This window comes from Pelodiscus sinensis, chromosome 1 (genome assembly GCF_049634645.1).
Source record: "Pelodiscus sinensis isolate JC-2024 chromosome 1, ASM4963464v1, whole genome shotgun sequence".
Taxonomy (NCBI): Eukaryota; Metazoa; Chordata; order Testudines; family Trionychidae; genus Pelodiscus; species Pelodiscus sinensis.
The window spans coordinates 250346566-250368173 of record NC_134711.1 but is presented as its reverse complement, the minus strand read 5'-3'; the positions used below and the strand labels follow the sequence as shown (position 1 = coordinate 250368173).

Sequence of the window (21608 nt, the reverse complement as noted above, 5' to 3'; positions counted from 1 at the left end):
CCTACTGGGACTGGAAGTGCGGGGGGGCTGGCAGCTGGTAGCCCTGCCAGGGCTGAGAGCTGAGTTCAGTGGGTGGGCCTGGTGACCATGAATGAGGCAAACGGCCAAGAGGGGAGCCTGGGATTGAGAGCTGATGGCCAGCAGGGGAGCATTGACCTTCCTGATCCAGTAAACTCCATGGTTTAGGACCAATCAAACCCCCAGGATGCTGGACCAGGGAAAGCCAACTGTCAAAAGACTTGTAGTTCATATCCGGTGTTTAAAAGCTATATTTTGTTTTAAATTAGAATGTTAAATCTATTAATATTAATTATTAACATGTATATTGTGGTAACATCAGAGGCTATGCTCAGGATATCTTGGGAGAGGAAATTCAAGCAGTCTGGCTAATATACAGAGCATTAATTCTTCAGCAATGTCCCATATTTACCCATTAACATACCATCAATAATTTTCTAAAATTCATCTGGTGGATTTTTTTTTAATTTGCAGTTGATAACATTAATGACGAACTAGGGTTAATGGCCTGAGGCACAGCTGTAGATTGTCATCTCCTCCCAGCTACTCGCTTAATGCCAAGAAAATGCCTTGCAACTCAGTTTTTGTTGCTTTATTGATGGTGTAATATTTTGTTTTGAGATTCCAAACTGCCATTAAAAGCCATAAAGCAACTGACGTAATTCTTTGCAGGGTCGTTGTACAAGAGAGAATTGCAAGTATCTTCATCCACCAACACATTTAAAAACTCAACTAGAAATTAATGGCAGGAACAACTTAATCCAACAGAAAACTGCAGCAGCCATGCTTGCCCAGCAGATGCAATTCATGTTTCCAGGATCACCAATTCAACCAGTGGTAAGTGTCCTTTTTCAAATCATATGGAGGGTAATTAAAGCTCAGAGGTGAGATTGGGTTGACATGAGAATAGCCTTTAAACACTTTCATTGTCAATGAAAATAAATTGCTATTTAGAGTCTGCGAGAACTACAGAAATGCTGGAAAAGAGGCACAAATTTAAATTTGTGTGCCAAGGAGTCATGATAGGTGTGGCACATTCAAGTCTCAGCCTCACCCGTTGCACTCCTCTGCCTCTCCTCCCCAAATGCTTTCCTTTCTTTTTTTTCTCAGGTTTTGAGACCTAGCTACCTAATGAGTTAGGTTTGCAAGGACTTTGTGCAAGATCCCCGCTTGTGTGTAAAGAGTTGCAGCAACCATAACCATTTGAGTAGGATTGCTGTGTCTTCTTTCCCAGTGTCTATGGACTGATTAATTTAAAATAAATCTTTCTTCTCCAATTGTTTCTTTATTCCCTTCCTAAGAGAACAAATGATCTTGTATTAATGGGTTGTGCTTACTTCCTAGCTTTACTTTTGAAGTGACCCAGAATGATGTGGACAAAGAAGAATAATGATATGGCACTTTACAAGCTTCAAAAGCTTCTTTTGAAATCATATATAAAACAGTCCGGGGCACTTCCTTCAAATCCAAATCCAAATCCAAAGCAAGCACTTTGCAGCCATGAACACCAGCTGAGTATATATGTATAAATGATATGGATAAATGTAAAAGTAATCAGCAATATTGTCCTGTTCAAACAGGTCAGGGACAACTTCATAACAAACAATAAAGATTAGAGGTGAGTGGGTAGTACTCCTTCTTGTCAAATGCAGTGTGACCCAGTGGGAACACTTAAGGTCAAAGCCTGCTTTCATTGGTTCACATGGAAGTTGCATCAGACAGATTTGTGTCTCACACAGGAGAGAGAGAGAGTGCAAGGAGACAATATGAGGGGAGCAGGGAGAATGAACATCAGGGATGGTCCTGAAGGGTGTGACTACACAGCAAAGTTATTTCAGAATAACGGCCGTTATTCCTTAATAACTATGCGAGCGTCTACACAGCAATTCTGTTATTTTGAAATAATTTCGAAATAACGGACAACTTATTCCAACTTCTGTAAGCCTCATTCTACGAAAAATAACACCTGTTCCAAAATAGCTGTTTCATATAAGGCGTGTGTAGATGCTCCACTTCTGCTATTTTGAAATAGCCTCTCACCAGGGCCATCTACATTAGGAAAGCCTGCCTCAGACTAATTTTGAGGCTTCCCTGCAGTGTAGACGTGCTATTTCGAAATAAGCTATTGCAGAATAACTATTCCGGAATAGCTTATTTTGAAATAACACTGCAGTTAGCCCAAGAGGGACAGGAAGAAAGATCTTGTGGTGGAAGAAAATGAAACTTTGTTTATATTATCAGGTTTGGTTTTCCCAGTGAAAGTTACCTCAGGTTAGCTTAAACTAGATCTCTTACCAAAGACAACACTTGTAGCCAGTCATGTAATAAACTATCTAATGATTTATTAACTGGGAAAAAGAAATGGATTATTTTAAGGTTAAAGTAAGTAAGCAGGCGCACACAAATTGGTTTCACTCTTAAGTTCTCAAAGAGCAATAGAAGCTGCTGTAACATGCAAGGTCTGTATATACTCTACAGCTAAGCTGGGCCAAACCCAGGGAAACTCTTGCTTGTGTTTAGAAATCTCAAACAGCTGAGAGGTACAGTGCTTTCTTGTCAGGGATTTTTACTCCTTTTGCCCCAGAAGTCAAGTTGATGGGACTAATCCATCTGTACCTCTTCTCTGCATGGGTATTGGAAGTAGCAATCAACAGAGTTCTTATTCTTCAATGTTTCATAATGACTCAGTAGGCCTTCTTGGTGGTTCAGAACAAACTCCTGTTTTGAATGTAATATGAGGTTGGTTAAACTGTTCACTATTGTAAGGAAAGAAATCCCCTAATTTTCACATAGGCGTTTCTTCCCCTTTCTCTATCTTATCAATATCATCATTCAAACTTCACTTTTCACCTACAATGGAAAGTAAAAAGCAAGTTATTTTTTCTCTGTCTGAAACTGTTATTGAGCTGTGATAGATTATTATTGACGAAGCAGAATAAAAAGCATCAAAGAAATACCTAAAAATTCTGTGAAGCTTGTAGGGTTCTTCTTAAAACTATGTTTAGTACAAAGATTTTATTTTTCTATTAAACATTGTGCTGTAATAGCACGTTTCTTTTTTTAATACCTATTGTGTGATATAATTGAACATAGAGCTATTAGAGCAAGAATCCTTTTTTTCTTAATTTTTTAAATTATTTTGATTTACAGTTTATGGATAGTTTTTCATTGGGATAAGAGCAAGTCTTTGATGTGCATAGGAAACAATTTTTTAAAGTTTTTACTCTTTCATGAGTGATAACTAGATTATTTTTTTTCTTGCAGTTGGGCACCCTAGCTAGTTCTTCTGCTGCTGTCAGCCCCTTTTTGGGGGCTACATTGGACTCATTCTTGATTGGCAACTTTCTCCAAGGACTGCTAAAACCCCTTTGAGTCATGTTTTTTCCCCCTCGGGCTGTTTCATACAGTGTAGATGGCTAGCTTGCCCTTCTAATAGAGCTTACACAGGCCACCTTGAAGAGAAAGAAATGTTTGCTGCTACATTTTCTAGAGCTCTGCTACATCTTGGCATTTACTAGCTGCCAGCTTATTTTGGGGCTTAACTTTTGGTTGACCCTGCATTTCTGGCCTGGCTAGTCTTGGATAGAGTTGTGTAAGAACCCGAAAGTTTCCAGTAGTGAGTGCAGGTACAAACAATCTCTGCAATTGCTCTTGTAATATCAGTCCACACTTGTCTGAAACTTGCTGCATTTCTATGCATATTCTTTTCAGTTTTGTAATTATACAGGCAGTCCCCGAGTTACGTGGATCCGACTCATGTCGGATCCGCAGTTACGAACGGGGCCCGTCTCCCTGGTCTCCAGCAGACCAGGGAGAGGAAGCAAAGCGGCGGAGCACGCGGGCAGCGGACAGCCCAGATGCGTCTGAGCTGTCCGCTGCCCGCATGCTCTGCCGCTTTGCTCCCCGTTCCCCTGGTCTGCAGACCAGGGAGACGGGGAGCAAAGCAGAGCAAAGCCGCGGAGCCCGAGGGCAGCAGGACAGCCACGGCGCGTCTAGGCTGTCCCGCTGCCCCCGTGCTCCGCGGCTTTGCTCCGGACGCCTGTGGTACAGCAGCTGGGGCGCTGCCGGTTGGTCCCGTAGCGCCGCTCTGGGCGCTACTGGACTAACCCGGCAGCACCCCAGCTGCTCTGCCCCAGGCGTCCTGATTCAGCCACTGCTGGTCAGTTTCAGCAGCGGCTGAATCAGGACGCCTGGGGCAGAGCAGCTTAGGTGCTGCTGGGTTGGTCCAGTAGCACCGAGGAGCGGCGGCGCTACTGGACCAACCCAGCAGCACCCCAGCTGCTCTGCCCCAGGCATCCCCAAGTCAGCCGCTGCTGAAACTGACCAGTGGCTGACTACAGGAAGCCCCTGCCCCGGGCTTCCTGGAATCAGCCACTGATCAGTTTCAGCAGCGGCTGAATCTGGACGCCAGTTCCGACTTGCATACAGATTCAACTTAAGAACAAACCTACAGTCCCTATCTTGTACGTAATCCGGGGACTGCCTGTAGTTTGCCTCTCTCTAGCAACATCACCTCTGCAGGCTTACAAAAGACCTTCCAATCTTGACCATGATAATGCATTGACTCTTGTCCCCGTGGAATATGTATTAGCAAATCTGCTATCCTGCATTATCTGAACTGGATTTCTGCTTCTTCCTTTTGATATAGCTTCATTGCATTGCATAGCATAGCTTTAAATGGTTGTGAAACATAATTTCAGGCCCATATCATTTGCACCCCTCAAAGAATTTTGATTGGCTAAGCTTAGAGAGACTAATCTCACTACCGTAGTCTATCAACCTGAAAAATATCATGACCTAAATATTGGGTCCAATAATAAATGCTCCATTGTCCACAGGTGACAGTTGAATATAACATAATCATTGCATAGGCCAGTTTTACATGTCACAGAGCACAATAAGTTGGTATACAGATACAAAATATGATATGCAAAGTGATAGATGTAACATGTGATGTTCATCATTAGTACAAAGATGGATTCAGTATGCTGAATAACTTTTTACCTTCCATTTTACCAGGGAAGCAGATAAAAAGAGGAAAGCAGTACAAATAAGATGCACTTTATATGAGACATATAAATAAACCTGAAAGGTAATATAACAGCAATCTCAGTAGAAGGCCATATTCATATGATAACTGACCTGTATAGATGCAGTGGCAACCACTTTTCTCATAATATGGCTGCAAAGTGCTGTACATGTACTTCACTGGAATGTATTACCCATTTAAGAGAAGAAAGCATGCAGTGTAAACATAAATGTTCTCAAACCTTTTAATTAAGAAAATGAATCAAAACCAGAGAAAATGTACAGCAAATAAGATTTGCAAAGTTTGTTTTTTTTAAATGAGTGTAAGATCACTTATTTATTTTTCATCTCACTATGTTTCCATTTGCAGCCCACGTTTCCAGTAGGTCCAACAATAGGAACAAACACAGCTATAAGCTTTGCTCCTTACTTAACACCTGTAACCCCTGGAGTTGGGATAGTTCCGACTGAAATTCTACCCACGCCGCCTGTCATTGTTCCTGGAAGTCCGCCTGTGACAGTCCCTGGTTCGACTGCTACTCAGAAACTCTTGAGGACTGATAAACTGGAGGTACTACAGACACCATTGTGACTAGAAAGTAATTTTCTGCTGTTTAAGTAAGAGCATTGAAAAGCTTTGTCCTTAGACGCGCTCCCTAAAATAGCATAAATGTTAGTTATTACAAATATAGATCTCATAAATACTGTTGTAGGATTTACACTTGACCTCAATGAAAATGGTACCATTGTTTAGTGTCATTTTTATTTAATATGTTTTGATAAAATTCCAGGGAATGTGAGGATTCAACTTGATATCACATATATTATATCAAATCAATATTAAAAGTAACAAAAGACATTGAGTTTTTAAAAAACAGCTGTGTCTTTATGAATTTCTTCATCGAGAAAGTAACTGGGTCCACAAGAGCAGTTAATTGATGAATACTGAGCGTTATTTATAGCGGTTTTAGGTAGATGAACAAGAATAGATTTTTTTTTAAATGACACTGTTCTATGTAAGTTCAACTCTTTATCAAACAACACAGCAACTTAATCAAAAGCAGGCAATGTGGTTAATGGATAGGTAAAGGACTATTGTAAACACTATGGGACAAGTCTAAAACTACAGAAAAAGAGTGGAGTATGTGGGGGTTTTTTGTTTCGCTTGTCCCAGGTAAGATTGCTGTGAGCCCATCCGCTGTAATTAGTGTTGTTTTGCACATAGGTATGCAGGGAGTTCCAGCGGGGAAACTGCGCGCGGGGAGAGACTGACTGCCGCTTTGCACACCCTGCAGATAGCACAATGATTGATACAAATGACAACACTGTTACCGTTTGTATGGATTACATAAAGGGGCGTTGCATGAGGGAGAAATGCAAATATTTTCACCCTCCTGCACACTTGCAGGCCAAAATCAAAGCTGCTCAACATCAAGCCAACCAGGCTGCAGTGGCAGCGCAAGCAGCTGCTGCAGCTGCGACAGTGATGGTAAGTGCAAGAATATATGGTTGCATTTTTTCATAAAATTTTCAGTTTCTGTTTTTTCTCTCACTAGTAGCGTTATTTAAAGTAGTATTTATTTTTACACCTTCAGAAAAGCTAGGAAATCTAAAAATGATTAGTTTTTTTGAGGGGAAAAATACTTTCTCTCCCTCACCTATTTTAGCATAGTAGGTCCCTCTCTTGAGAAAGTGGAGCAGTTAGACACTTTGTAGTTGTCTTTGCTCTCTGCTCCATGATGATATGCTAAATTTGCCTTCTAATATTTCTTGATGAGAAATAAAACTGGCAGAATTTAGTGGTCATTGGGAAGTATGTACATGTGCTATATTAACTCTCTGATGGCAGGAATATAATCTGAAAAATTAGGAAACAAGGAAGAATAGTTTTGTTTCCAAGACATGGCACAGATGAGAGATCTGGTCTCTCTGCTTACTACTGTAATATCCTGTGTAGGTCATTTTAAGTTGCCACCTGACTCAGTTTCTCCTTTACAAAAATGGAAATAAGCTTAATTATTAAACTTTTTTCAGACATTTAGCTTTATATCTGTAAATGGCATAATAATGCCTATAAATAAATTAACAACACTATATCTAGTAAGATCAAAGGAAAGAGGTTAAAGATTCTGATTTGTTTTGAGAAACTTTATACTCCTACTGAAACATATTTAGAAATGCCTTTCCCTCTGTGTCCTTTTGCATCATGACTGATACTATTACTAGCAACAATTCCACATCAGTATTGAGAAAATTGAACAAATAAAGCATGCAGGGTCTTTTTGGGGACAGCGGTGCAATCAGCTCATAGATCAAAGCAGCCTTGTTCTAATTCCTAGCACTGAAAGAATAATTATACAGATGTGATAGTTGTAGATCGTGCATACAATAGATGTAGACAATACAGTTACTCTCATGTTAAGAAGCCTACCAAAAACACAATACAGTACAGTATATAACTATCATGGGGTATTGTATTTAGCAAATAGATAGAGACCAGACATTTAGGGGACAAAATGTGAATTTCTTTTAAATGAGACTACTGTAAAAGAATTTAAGGAAGAGAACAAAGGAGAACTTTTCATAATTCAGGATTTTCTCCTACAGTATTTCCAGTCTCTATCTAAAATATTGGAATTTTAGCTAAAACCTTCCCTGTGCTCACAGAAGTCTGAAAATAAAAAAGGATGAATATCTGAGTTTTATGCTTTAATAATTAGAGCAGGGAAAGGGACAGATTTTGGGGGAGAAGAGGAGAATCTGGAATGACCAGCAAACCAAAAAATCAGAAAAAAATGCTAGATTGTGTTTGAAAATTCAGTTCCCTTCTCTGAATCTGGGACAGAGAAAATATGCATCTACATCTTCCGTCTTCCAAGTAAACACATTAATCACTAGGCTAGTCAAATTCACTAGCTCACTTTGTTCCACTGCAAATTTAAGTGTTTATGCAGAATGAAACAGCTTCAACAGGAGAAATAGAGAGGAACCCCTCCACACTAGTCTGTAGCCTAGTTGTTAAGGAACTTATTTGGCAAGGAAGAAGACTTGTGGAGAAGTCACTGCTCCAGAATGTTTCAGAGGGGTAGCTGAGTTAGTCTGCAGAGGATAAACTTAAAAAAACCACAAATAGTCTGGTAGCACTTTAAAGACTAACAAAACATATAGATAGTATCATGAGCTTTTGTGGGCACAGCCTAAGAAGTGGGCTCTTCCCACGAAAGCTCATGATACTATCTACATGCACCAGAATGGTGTTTGAAATGTTGGTCTCTCACTTCCTTTTCAACTTCTCTAAATATTGGACTGAAGCTTGTGAGTGACACAAGGATAAACATATGCTTTGTTTCTAAAACTGGCCATGAAAACTTTTTTCCAGCCAAAATTGAACCAAATCAAAGTCATGAATAGTTTCAGGTTGACTCAGATTGCACTTTTTGGAGAATAAACTAAAATAAATTGCATCCAGATCCATTAATAGTCTTTCAATCATGCAGAATTCATTACAGTTCTAGAAGATATTAAAACATAAGCAACATTTTTTTTTCTGAGCCGAACTAGTTCTAAAGATGTATCTCCTTTTATTGAATAAACTCCATTGAAGATTCAGACCAAGAGTCTTTTGAAACAGTTTGAATTACTAGCATTCTACCACAACAGGAGAAGGCTAAAAGGCATATGATGGTATATTATTCCTGTGGGAAATTATATAGATGGCCTTTAATTGAATTTTTAAACTTTCCAAAGTTACAGTGCAGATGACAGAAGCTTTTTTACATCCAAATTACTTTTTATTTAATACAAATCTGGAACAAAGGGAAACCATGGACCAAAATAAATAAATGAGATCAATTCTTCATTGGGATAAATGGGGAGAGAGTATGGAGGGGGGCAGTGATTGCTAATACAGTATATTATACAGGAGAGGGGACCCCACAATGGTCAAGAATAATGGTAAAAATGCTGCCTGACCTAAGCAAACAAACGAAACCTCTGGTGAATCTCCTTTGGAATAAACAATCAGAGATCCTTAACCAACAGTTCCAACTTCAGTACGGGTCCTGAGCTGAAATTATGGTCTCTCAGCAGTCCGACCCTGATACACTGTACTTGGTAGGCAGGGATGTGGATCAGGAGGCTTGTGTATGTAAAACCTAGATTATGCAGGGATTTATAGACTAATTCTCAGAAAAAGGGTTAATTTACATGCTTCATAAATGTTTGAACAGTACATATTTTTGCTGTAGAACACGTTAACAGTCATCTTCACTGGTGCTGGAACTCTTTTACTTTTATAAAAGCACTGACTCATCTGTCTTTGGTTATGAATTTTGCTTATTCTAAAACAGCCTAAGATACTAGGTAATCAACACAGGATATAATTCCCCCAGCAGTTAGTCAAAAAATCCAAAATCAAGCGTTTCATGACTCTATTCGGTGGGTCACTGATGGAATGAGGAACGCTTTCTTTTCTATGTAAGCGATTGCCATACTTACTAAGGAAAGTTGGATGATAGCAAAGGGGAGGGAAGGTAATAATATTTTTAACTCCCTCAAAAACCAAAATACCACAAGAATGAGTAAACAAAGAAGTCTTGGGTAAACTGTGTGCCTGAAGAAGAGGAGTGAGAGTCTGGCTCCCACTATGGTAACTTTATGCTGCTGTAACCGCCACATACAGGAGCTGCTAAAGTCCCACAGCCAGCCCAAGGAGAATTCCCCTGGTCCAGGCCCCTGCATAGGACAGCTATCTCTAGACCTGTGTAGGCCCTTTTATGAGCCCCAAGACAGAAAGCATGTCTGGGACAAGAAGGAAGTCCCAGGAGCATACACTACTGCAAAGATTCTTTAAAGGTAGCTTTAGAGCTGCCATAAAATAGAGCTAAGGTGAGTTAGTCACCTTTTTCCCCCTCTCCCTCAGGCTGCTTCTTCAATGCTGTGCCTCCAGGAAAGAATCCCAGACAGATTAACAGGGTCAGTGAATTGTAGAGTTCAAGATACCTCAGGGTACAAGCGTATCTCTTGCCCCTGACATTTAAACCTAGTAACTTTTTTTTTGAAATGCCTTAGCTGATTTCAGCTTTTAAGGTAAAAGCAAAGCAATGAGCAGTCTATGAAATAGCCAGACCCCAATCCTTTTATAGCTAAAAACAAGTATTTTGGTGGTATTGTGCTTTGTGGAATCAATTTGAAGACAGTGTGATATATTAATGTAATCATTACATTATTTATGGAGCACTAAAAGAGTGTTCAGGATAATAATAAACATGAAAGAAGACACTAAGGAACATAAAAGCTAAGTTAAATTAAATAGTCACCATACCTTAAACACACCTCATAATAGTATACATATACAAAGTATATAGAACCTTTATGCAGTTAGTTAATTATATTTTCATTTTTCTTTTTCCCTCTTCTCTTTCTGTTGCTCTCCAGTGGTTGATTATCACAGAAAGGCCTAATAGAAGAAATATATTTTATAGCGGGGGTTAGGTGATTAGAGAGAGGTTCCTTGGCGAACAAGGAACATCTGAGAAAACATTTGTTTAAAAATGTAGAGCTTTTTCTCAGTATAATATGATAAGTTAAAAAGGATAATCCAAGTTAGTGTTCTAGCTATAAAAAAATTAAACTAATCAATTGATTAGACATAATATTAATTTATTATATTAGAAATTGTTTTTATTTTGACTCCTAAAAATTCTATTGAAATGTACATTTTATTAACTAAGGCCCTGATCCTGCACACATACACGTGAGTAGTCCCTTTAAAGCATTAAAACTATCATTAATGCTTTATATTTTAAATGTTAGTGTTGAAAATGTATTGTATGCTTCTTAACTTGACATAACTAACATAATTATCAGAAATTATTGTAAGAAAATCCTGAAAACCTGTGTGTTTCTGTGAAGTGTTATATTATGCTTAGATGTCTGCAAGCTGCTGTTTTAATTAACTTTCCTAAATTTCAAACATCTATATTTTACTCTCTTATATGCTTTTAACTAAGGTATAGTAGATGCATTTTTGCTTCAGTACTAATTCAAGGTGTAATATTCATTTCTTTAGAAAACATTTTTGTTGTTGTGCATGCCTAGTGTTTTGTATGTTGTATACTGCATTCAGAATATTTTTTTCCTTCTCACCTATCCACAATGCAATGCCGTTCCCATGATGCACCTCTGCTTGCTGTTTACCTGTATGTTAATTCGCTTGAATCCCATTGGCCCACTGCCATCATGTGCTCGCTGCCTGTTATTAAAAGACTCAGTCGACTGCCAAAGCAATGAAGCGACCTCTCGAAGCAACTGTAGACCTGGTACTTTGACCTTTCACCTTTTGCTTTGCATGTAGCTTTTCAGAGAAGCAACTAATGAAATTTTTATTGCTTTTTTTAACATCAACTGAAAACTGTCATATACTATTAATTTACAGAAAAATCAGTATTATATTTATCCATCTCATTCTCATATGCAATAAATGCAAACAATTTAGTTTTTTTCCTAACATAATTTCATTTTAAAATACCTTTTCATACAAGTTAAAATTAGATATGACTGCTTTTGTAATTGAAAATATTATAATCCTTCATTGTAGTTAATAATAGGAAAAATATTTAACTAAGAAAGAATACTTGGTAATGAAACACAAGTGGTTTTTTCTTCCTAGAATATTTTAAGCCCAAATTTAAAGGAAATACCACTTTTGTTGCTTTAAAGGCATTCCTTTTCAGTAGTTGTGGTGCTACAGTTTTATGTTAATAGTGCCATGCTTTTGCGATCAACAACAAAATTTCACTCATTTTACATTGCTATAATTTGAGTTAAGGTGCATGGCAAAGCATCTTTAACTGCTTTTTTAAAAACTATATTACAAGATTTTATTTATGTGTGTGTGTGTATATATATATATATTAGAAAAGATGTATATATTTTGAAAAAATCTGTAAATGTAATTAAACTCTCTCTTTTTTACAGGCCTTTCCTCCTGGTGTTCTTCACCCATTACCAAAGAGACAAGCACTTGAAAAAAGTAATGGTGCCAGTGCCATTTTTAATCCCAGTGTCTTGCACTATCAACAGGCTCTTGCCAATGCACAGTTGCAACAACATGCAGCATTTATCCCAACAGGTATGTTGTATTTGCACTAAAAAGAATTATAATTAAGCATTCGCCCCATAAGACAGTGCCTAGTGCATTGAATATATTTAACCCATTTCCTACAGATTTCAGACAGGTATGCACAAGTATTTTACTACATTATTTTAATTCCTTCAGTGGGATGATAGGATTTAGGAGGTAAATTGACTTGTAATTATGTAACTTTTAGTATGTTCTGTTATAGCCGTTATTTTGCATATGTTGGAGTACTTTATATCTATATGTAATGGGTTGTATGTTGGGTCCATCTACCAGAGCTGTGATTGGTGGAGAGGTGGAATGTCATTTACTTGATGAAGAAGGCATAATGCTTTTGAATTCTAGGGGAAGTGTGAAAAGTGTTTGTAATGCCTGTCTCTGTTCCTCGGGTGTATTTTGTACTACTGTTCTGCAATGATAGACATGCTTGTGCTACATGTTGCCCTTTGGCTTCTAGAACTGCAGCACTAACAGCAAAATTTTAGTTAATTCCTACACAGATGCACAATGAGGATAAAATACTCCCCACGTCTGCACATAACTTTTTTATGTGGAAAATGTGTTTCGTTGTCTTCATAATGGAATATTTTATAATCCAAAACTCTCCCCAGAATTTACAATTATTAACTGGTGTTTTGGTTTTTAATATAAGTGATTTAATTATGGTGGAATTTTAGTAACATTAATATTACATTGGAGTTCAGAGCGGTAGAAAACTATATCTGGAAAAATCCATTACCCCATCAGGATTAACATCCTGAGCTCACACATGCAGTGTGACGACTTTCTTTTAACACTGTGAAAGAATGTTGAATATTCTACTTAAATGTGTGATTTAAGAATGAAGTGAACAGTTGCAATAAAATCCTCTGTGTTAGTCAAAAAGAGCTATTGAAAGAGTTTCTTAAAGAGTGCAGTGTCAGTATTAATATATATAGTAACCATGAATTTTTAGGCTGTTTTAAAACACTTTTCTGAAGTAATTTTTTTTGTTTTTAATATATTTACTTATCTTCTGTCATATTCTTTAACCGTCCAATAACATTAACAATTAAATAAGTGAAAGAATTCAAGATGCTGCCATTTCTTATTATATACTTTTACAAGAATCTTTTTAAAAAACCAAAAATCACACGGACTTAATGGAAGTTTGCCGGAAAAAGAAGCATGTTAAAACTTAGTTAAGATCTTAGAATTTGGCCCTATATTTGTAAAAATATGTTCTAATGATTTATTTTTTGCACTGGTTTTACATATGGACTCACTTTAATTTTAATTTCCAGTGAGATCCCATGACCATTTTGTAACTTGCTACTAAAATGGAAATGTGCATCTGTGGGAAGGTTTGAAGGAATTTGAGAAATGGGTGGAAGCACATCTGATGCTTACAAATGTTGAAGAGTCCCCTGCAAATGTACTTCACATCACAGGCATAAAACCTTGGGGTGCAATGTGCATTGTTCCTCCTCTTAGGGACTGCCTTTCAGAGCTTATCAGCATAGTATATAATTACTGTAAAAATACATTAAAATAAACCTGAAAAATAAGCTAGTTTGAAAATATTTCAGTTAGACAGCATTCAGATATTTTCCAAACTTAGAATGCTTGTACTTTGTTCCATGTGCCGTTTCTCTTCAATTCACATTTTTGGTTCTCTTCAATTCACATTTTTGGTTAACACTGGACTCATTATAACCACCAGTACAAATTAGCTCAGAATTGAGAGAGAGTTTGTTTATTATAAATTCAAGATGTAAAAGGATGTGGGCCTTCTTGCCAGACTCTTGCAAGGCTAGATTGTCATCCAGTCCTAGCACTGGTGCACAACAAAGGGAAGAGGTACAAAAAGCTCCTCATCTCCAGGAGATCCAGCACATGAGCCAGGGCAGAATGGAAGACATTCCTCGTAGTGAGCCTGAGAAATCGTCAGGTCTGGTATCCTTAGTGTCTGTAAAGAAGGGTGCAGGATGGAGATGTAAGAGATGGCACACACCCTTCCCATTGGCCAGTATAATGAGCCTTTCATTAGAAAACAGTGCATGCTGCTTCTATAGTAGTTGCACTTCTCAGGGAGTGTGGGAGGAACTATGTCTTCTGGAACTTGGCTTCAAATACATCCACTCCTTCCCACTATGGGATTGTAGCTGTAAATAAAGCACACCCTATGAAGAACTGTTCATGAAATCAATCCTTTGGTTTAAATTGGTAAATCAGTATTTCCTGGTATCAATTTTAAATATGTCCGACGTGTTCAGTAGAACTGTTACAGCTAGAGCAAGGGTTTGTTTATGAAGTATATGGAAAACTGATAAGTTGTTTTATGTAATTTTCTGACTTTTCTAACCACTGACTCACTAATTAAAGGTTTGGGGCTTGATAGCACTGCTTATCTTCGGATTTTTTTTCCCCCACTGTCATTCTCTTTTAATACAAAGCACACACTAAGTCAGTATGACTGCTTCATCTGCACGTTTTATTGTTTGGTGAATGATTATTCATGATCAGAAAAGCAAGAGGGCAGTGTTTTTCTTCAAATGCTGTTTGTTAGAACTTTTAAGACCAGTGCAAGAGGGGAAAGTGTGTGGGGATTATTCTTCATGATAAGGTCATTCATAGTTACTTTACGCATTTAACAGCAAACAGCAAAATACCTAAAAGGTTGTTAACATCACTAAACAGGAGTTCTGCAAACTTAATCTATTTTGTGTGCTGAATGTGCAGCATTGTGTACATGCCCCTTTGTTCCTCTTCCTCTCTGCCTTCCACTTTCTCCCCATCATATATTGTATTCACCATCCTAAAAAGCCATATCCTTGTTCATTTACTTTAGCAGAAAGGATAATGGTTGAATGAGTACAAAAACTGAACTTAGCCGTATAGAGGCCTTCCTCCACCCTGCATAATTCTGAGGCACATTGGAAAGACATTTTGTGGACACTTGTACAGTCACTAGCCATGCTGAAGTGGTTCCATTTCCAGGGCTACCATTTTAGCATTTTTGTAGATAAAATTCACATTAGTAAATTGTCATTAAAAAGTGTATGTTAAATAGATTTAGCAAAATATCCTCCGAATAATAAGAGAATTTCTATTTAATTAAATGCTTTTCTCTGCTGTGTATGAGCAAAATTAATAAATATGAATCTGTGTAGTTAACATAATACTGTCTGAATTGTTCAGTGGATTTAAGCAGCCCATAGATAATCCAATATTCAATCAAGATTTCTTTTAAAATAATTTATTTAAAAAATAATAAATGAAAGATATTTATGAAATCTGGTCCATCTTAAGTACACATACAGCTGTACAAAATATGTTTTGGTGTAATGTAATACTATTTTAATATCAAATTATTTAAAGTCACTCTTGTAACACAAAAACTATGAATGACCTTAAGATTGTGTTCAGCTAACTTTTACTTACCCTTGGTTATGCTTGAATCTCATTTTGAATGTTAACTCTAAACAGCTAACCTGTTTCTTCCCTTTATTCACTTTTTCCACCTATCATTGCATGACATGCAGGGTCAGTTTTGTGCATGACACCCGCTACCAGTATTGGTAGGTTTCAAATTTCTTTATTGATCTTTTATATTGTATACTATACCGTCAATTGTTTGGAAGATATTAAACATGACTCGATTACTAGATGTAATGGTTCATTTGGCTTTTTGATTGATTTTGTAGGAGCTTAGATTTATTTGTAGATTAAAATTCAGTTTAGATATGACATCACCTGCTATAACAACCACACTGCAAATGCATAAAATCATGGATTCCAATCTGCTTTTCAGTTTCCAAAATTGTGTTTCTATCAATATATTTTATATTTTCTAATATTTTTAAATCATAAAATATTGGTAAAACAGGCTAATTCCATCAGTGTTTTGAAGTTTCATAGTCGTGTGCCTATTTCTCCTTTTTGCTGTGTGTTAGAAAGTTTTATCAGAGTTTCCCAGAAGCATGTATTTTAATACTTGTAACTGAAAGTACTTGAGACCTAAAGTCTGAATCACATTCCTTTTTAATTAAATTAAATCCACTTTAAAATTTGCAGCATTTGAATGCACATCTTTTATGGTTGCGAATTTAGCAACAGACACTTACTCCTGTGAGTACAGGCAGTCCCCGGGTTACGTACAAGATAGGGACTGTAGGTTTGTTCTTAAGTTGAATTTGTATGTAAGTCGGAACGGGTACATATTGTAGGGGAAACTCTAGCCAACCATTTCTCCAGAGCTTTATTCTCCCACACCTCACTTCCCTCAGTCCTTTATTCTCAAGCTGAGGTGTCTGCTGAGAAAAGCCGCTCCGCGTCTCCCTGGTCTGCTGGGGGAGGCGCTAGCTTTGCGTCTCCCTGGTCTGCTGGGGGGAAGCAGCTAGTGCGGGGTTGCCTCACCCCGTTTGTAAGTAGGGATCCGATGTAAGTCGGATCCATGTAACCCGGGGACTGCCTGTAATTGATTTATTTTAATGGGGCTACTTACTTGACTTTCAGCAAATCACGTGAGTGAATTTTGCACATGCTCATAAATTCATCCGTATATTAAAACTGAACAAAAATAAATGTTCACAATCTAATTTGCTCTTTTAGATCAAACAAATTAGTATTTTTATCAGGAAAATAATTATAACACTGATGATATTCTCCTCAAAGCAGATGGTAATTTATCTCAAATAAAATGTAACGGTTGTACAGAGCTGGTAGCACATAAGTCCAGAAACCAAAATATAAAATTATGTATGTTTAAAGCAAGATTGCAAATATACCTTTAACCTCTAATACTGGTAAATGAAAATAAATTATGTTTAATATATATCAAAATAATAGTTTCTTTCCTTTCCAATACTAAAAATGAAAGATTTTCCTTTAAGAATAGATTGTTAATATATTTTAGTTGCTTAAAAACTGATTTTACAATTCTCCCTTGAAGTGATAAGCTATTTTAAAAGTAAATGCCCAATTTAAAATAATTTGCCAAATTCTTAAATATAATGTCAGCAATTACAAGTTATTTTGCTTTTTCTGGGAATCACTGATTATGTTGACAAACTTCCTTTAATTGTACTTGTAATAAGCTTTTTTCCCTTTTTTTATTTCTCTGCCACGCTTTCTTGCTTTGCATTGTGATTGCATGCCATCTGCTGGTTTAACCCATGATGGCTTGCTGCTCTGATATTCACCATGCCAAAATACCACTTCTATTACCATAATGCTACACCCTCCTGTTCATTGCTTCCATGGTTCCCCTCCTGAAAGTACCCATGATGCACAGCGCTACGTCCGCCACTGTCTCTGCAGCAGCAACTCCTGCAACAAGTGTCCCCTTCGCCGCAACAGCCACAGCCAATCAGGTTTGCTCCTTTTAAAGCTTTCTTTCACAAATCCCAAACTCTAAATGAGTGCTGATATTTTTTTTAAAAAAAAATTCTCATGGAGAATTTTTTTTCATGTTTACCCATCAAATTTTATTTTTAAATGGTTTATAGCAAGTGTTTATGGACAGGTTGCACTTATTTAGAGTTAACATTTATTGCAAATAATGATGTAGCTATGTTTTGTGTTGCAGTGTTTGTTTCTTGTATCTAATATTGTGTAATTAACCTGGCTGAGAGAATAATTTTAGTAGTTTTCTTGTTAAGATTTACAACTAACTTTGGATGCCAAAAGGAAAACCATATTACAGCAGTGTTAAAATGTTCATGTTTGTTAATATCATTTTCTCCATACAGTGTGTTTAAATGACTAGCTCTTTGTGGTTGTGAAAGCTAATGAAAAACACAAGTGGGCAAAGTCAGCTGAAGAGACATTGATGAAAGTAAAAAGTAAACATTTTCTAGAAAATGCCAGTAACATAAGAAATAACTCTCATTTGCATTCTGTATATTTACATAGGAAGTTGGACTTCTCTGTCCACTCTAGATTTAAAGGGACACTGTGCCAACTTGAAAATTACATTGCCTTCTGAAAATATTATATCTACTGTTGGTACAAGTATCCCCTAACATGAAAGAGATCAGCGGAAGTACTATTTTTCTTTTTTTTTTCGGTTTGCTTATGTAACCTACTGGTCACTTTGTATTACCTTTCTCCTCTGTTCCCAATCTCCTAAGGATATGAGTCTGTTGCAATTTTTCATATAAAACCTGGGCTCTGTAGAGATTCTCACTTTTGCTTTTTGGAGGTCCCCAGTTCAGTCCTTTGTGTGCCAGTTATCACACCACTTTGTGTTTGGTCACTTTTGCTATTTTATTTCTATCCGGTGCATCACTGTCATGCACGGCTCAGGAGGAACTTATATGTGAACTCTTTCCCCGGTGTGCAAAAGGGTGTTTACGAGCAACAGCAGCAGTAAGATGGAACTGAAGAGCTGGTAGGCAGATTTACTCACAAAGAGAAGGGGAAGAACCTATGGCCTTCAGCACACTTGCTTCCAGCCCCCTTTCAGACCTAACAGAGGAGCAGCAACACATGCAAAGAATTTTTTTAAGGATTTTTTAAAAATATTAAAAATATTTAAAGATGTTCTACCAGAAAACTGGATTTTCAAAACTGATTCAATTTCAAAACAAATCAAGTTTGGTAACACCCCTTGAAGCAATAGAAAAGTCAGCATTACTGCTTACTTATAATATTCTAGGGAAAAAATACTACCTCTGAAATACAGTGCTTTCTTCAAGAAATACTAACAAACATATACCTTGGTTTTAGGAGGGTTTACATTTTTCAGTGTGATAGTGTATGCATGGCTTTATCATTTTTTTTCTACACGCTATTCTTTTGTTCTTCCCTTTCTGATAGCTAATTCATTTTAATAAGGGGAAATGTTGAAGGATATTTGAGAATAGAATACAAATGTTACAAGTAACTGGAGTACTTAAAATTTAGCTATTTTCTATTCTTCTCATTTTTGTATCAAAGGTATGGTAAGGTAATGAATAATACTATAGTACTTCCCTAAAGAGTAGGATGATGATCCCGTAGATTTGCTGAATTTCAGATTCTCAGGATATGTAGTTAATAATGCAGATAACAGTCTTCACAACAGTAATTGGTTTCAAAAGTGCTTAATGAACTCTTGGGAAATGTTGAGGTCAAAAACAGGAGTCACAAACAAGTGGAAATACAGACGACAAGGGAGTTAAATTACGTAGAAAAAGGGTATGTCTACACTGCAGTTGGAATCTGGCTTCCTGCTCTCGGTAGATGGACACATGTAGCTCTGTGTGACTTAGCTTAGTAAAAACAGAAGTGTAGCTGGGGTAGCATTAGGATGGCTGGGGCAGGCTGCCTGAGTATGTGCTCAGAGGAACCGGGCTGTATTCAGATGACTAACCAAAGCTGCTGCCTATGCTATCCCAGTTACGCTGCACTTTTTAATGTGTAGGACAAGCAGAGCTAGCATGTCTGCCTGCCTGCTCTGGGAAGGATGCTCTGAGCTGCAAAGTAGACTCAGCCAAAGATTCCAGTCAGCAGTAATATTTTCCACATGGATTTCTGTAGAGGCTTCTTCCACCTGAGACAGAGCTATCATATCTCTGCTCTTTTTTCCCACCAGCCAAACAGCAGGTATTTGTCTCCCTGCAAGAGGATACCCTAGTTCCCCCTGGATTAGACAACGTTAGTTTTCTTTTCCACTTATATTGGAAGACAGGAACACTTAAATTTGATTAATCTTTAGTTAACCAATAAAATCAATAGGAACTGCTAGGCGTTTCTTCCTCTTGATTATCAGTGGAGCCATTGTTTTCCCCAGTAAGCTTTTTGCTTCCTCCTTAGCATTAGTCGTTGGAAAGCTGTTGTAACAGATTGCTAGCTATAGGTACTTTAACCCAGATGTAGTGAGATGCCAGACTTGATTCTGAAGAGGAAGTCATAGCAGTCCTTAATCATCTGGGTTAATATTTTGAACTCTTAGAAAAACTGTGCTGACCTGCTCTGAACTGAGTATGGCAATCCAGGAATACTGGATTGCTACAGCCACTGAGTATCAGCTGACGGTTTTTTGAAAATCCTGAGTCAGGCACAGAAATTGAATTACCATGTGCTGATGGTTCATATTTTGTGCCAACATACTGAATGAAAATCCTGCATGAATCCTGTCTACTGTCCAATTGGGTGCTTTTGAAAATAACATGAGTAAATGGGACCCAAAACATAGATTACACAAACCCTTCTGTGCTATTCACCATACACAGTCATTCAACCTGTGCACTAAAACAGGCCTGTGGAGAAAATAGCATGTGATCACATAATTGCAGGCAGGGAGTCTGGCCCCCTGACTGGAACCAGTGTTCTAAGGGCTTCTCTGCTCCCTGATGGAGGACTCCCTGGGCTGGCTCCGGAATGGAGGGTAGCTGGTTACTTTGTTTTCCTTTGGGGAAAATTGAATGAAAATGTTCAGAATTTTAAAACATTTTGGGGATTTCCATGGGAAATTTCTCAGTTTTGTTCAGACTTAGAAGGGAACATAAGAATGTCCATACTAGGTCAGACCATGGGTCCATCCAGCACAGTAGCCTGTCTGCTGACAGAGGCCAATGCCGGCTATCCCAGAGGGAGTGAATCAAAAAGGTAACGATCAAGCAATCTCCCTCCTGCCATCCATCTCTACCCTCTGACAAACAGAGGCGAGGGACACCATTCCTTACCCATACTGACTAATAGCCATTAATGGACTTAACCTCCATGAATTTATCTAGTTTTCTTTTAAACCTTGTTATAGTCCTAGCCTTCACAACCTCCTCAGGCAAGGAGTTCCACAGATTGACTATGTGCTGGGTGAAGAAGAACTTCCTTCTGATTGTTTTAAACCTGCTGCCCATTAGTTTCATTTGGTGGCCCCTAGTTCTTATATTATGGGAACAAGTAAATAACTTTTCCTTATTCACTTTCTCCACACCGCTCATGATTTTATAGACCTCTATCATATCCCCTCTTAGTCTCCTCTTTTCTAAGCTGAAAAGTGCTTGTCTCTTTAATCTCTCCTCCTTAATGATTCCTAACATCCTGTTTGCTTTTTTGACTGCCGCTACACACTGCGTGGACGACTTCAGAGAACTATCCACGATGACTCCAAGATCTCTTTCCTGATAAGTTGTAGCTAACCTAGCCCCTATCATATTATATGTATAGTTGGGGTTATTTTTTCAAATATGTATTACTTTACATTTATCCACATTCAATTTTATTTTCCATTTTGTTGACCAATCACTTAGCTTTGTGAGATCTTTTTGAAGTTCTTCACAGTCTGCTTTGGTCTTAACTACCTTGACCATTTTAGTATCATCTGCAAACTTTGCAACCTCACTGTTTACCCCTTTCTCCAGATCATTTATGAATAAGTTGAATAGGATTGGTCCTAGGACTGACCCTTGGGGGACACCACTAATTACCCCTCTGCATTCTGACAATTTACCAT

At 37.7% G+C, this 21608-nt stretch overlaps 1 protein-coding gene across 17 annotated transcripts in view; it reads left to right on the top strand.

Moving 5' to 3' along the window:
- Positions 1-21608, top strand: part of MBNL2 (muscleblind like splicing regulator 2) — a 161340-nt gene that overhangs the window by 118118 nt on the left and 21614 nt on the right. For 6 of the 17 annotated variants that reach the window (XM_075918798.1, XM_075918784.1, XM_075918786.1 and 3 more), the window contains 7 exons: positions 691-855; positions 5417-5617; positions 6272-6535; positions 11313-11366; positions 12025-12178; positions 15712-15747; positions 17447-17541. In XM_075918798.1, the coding sequence (XP_075774913.1) occupies positions 802-855; positions 5417-5617; positions 6272-6535; positions 11313-11366; positions 12025-12178; positions 15712-15747; positions 17447-17541 (858 nt within the window). In that variant the 5' untranslated portion in view covers positions 691-801. The remainder of the gene's footprint in view (positions 1-690; positions 856-5416; positions 5618-6271; positions 6536-11312; positions 11367-12024; positions 12179-15711; positions 15748-17446; positions 17542-21608) is intronic. The other 11 variants (XM_075918792.1, XM_075918789.1, XM_075918788.1 and 8 more) reach the window with 11 other exon arrangements.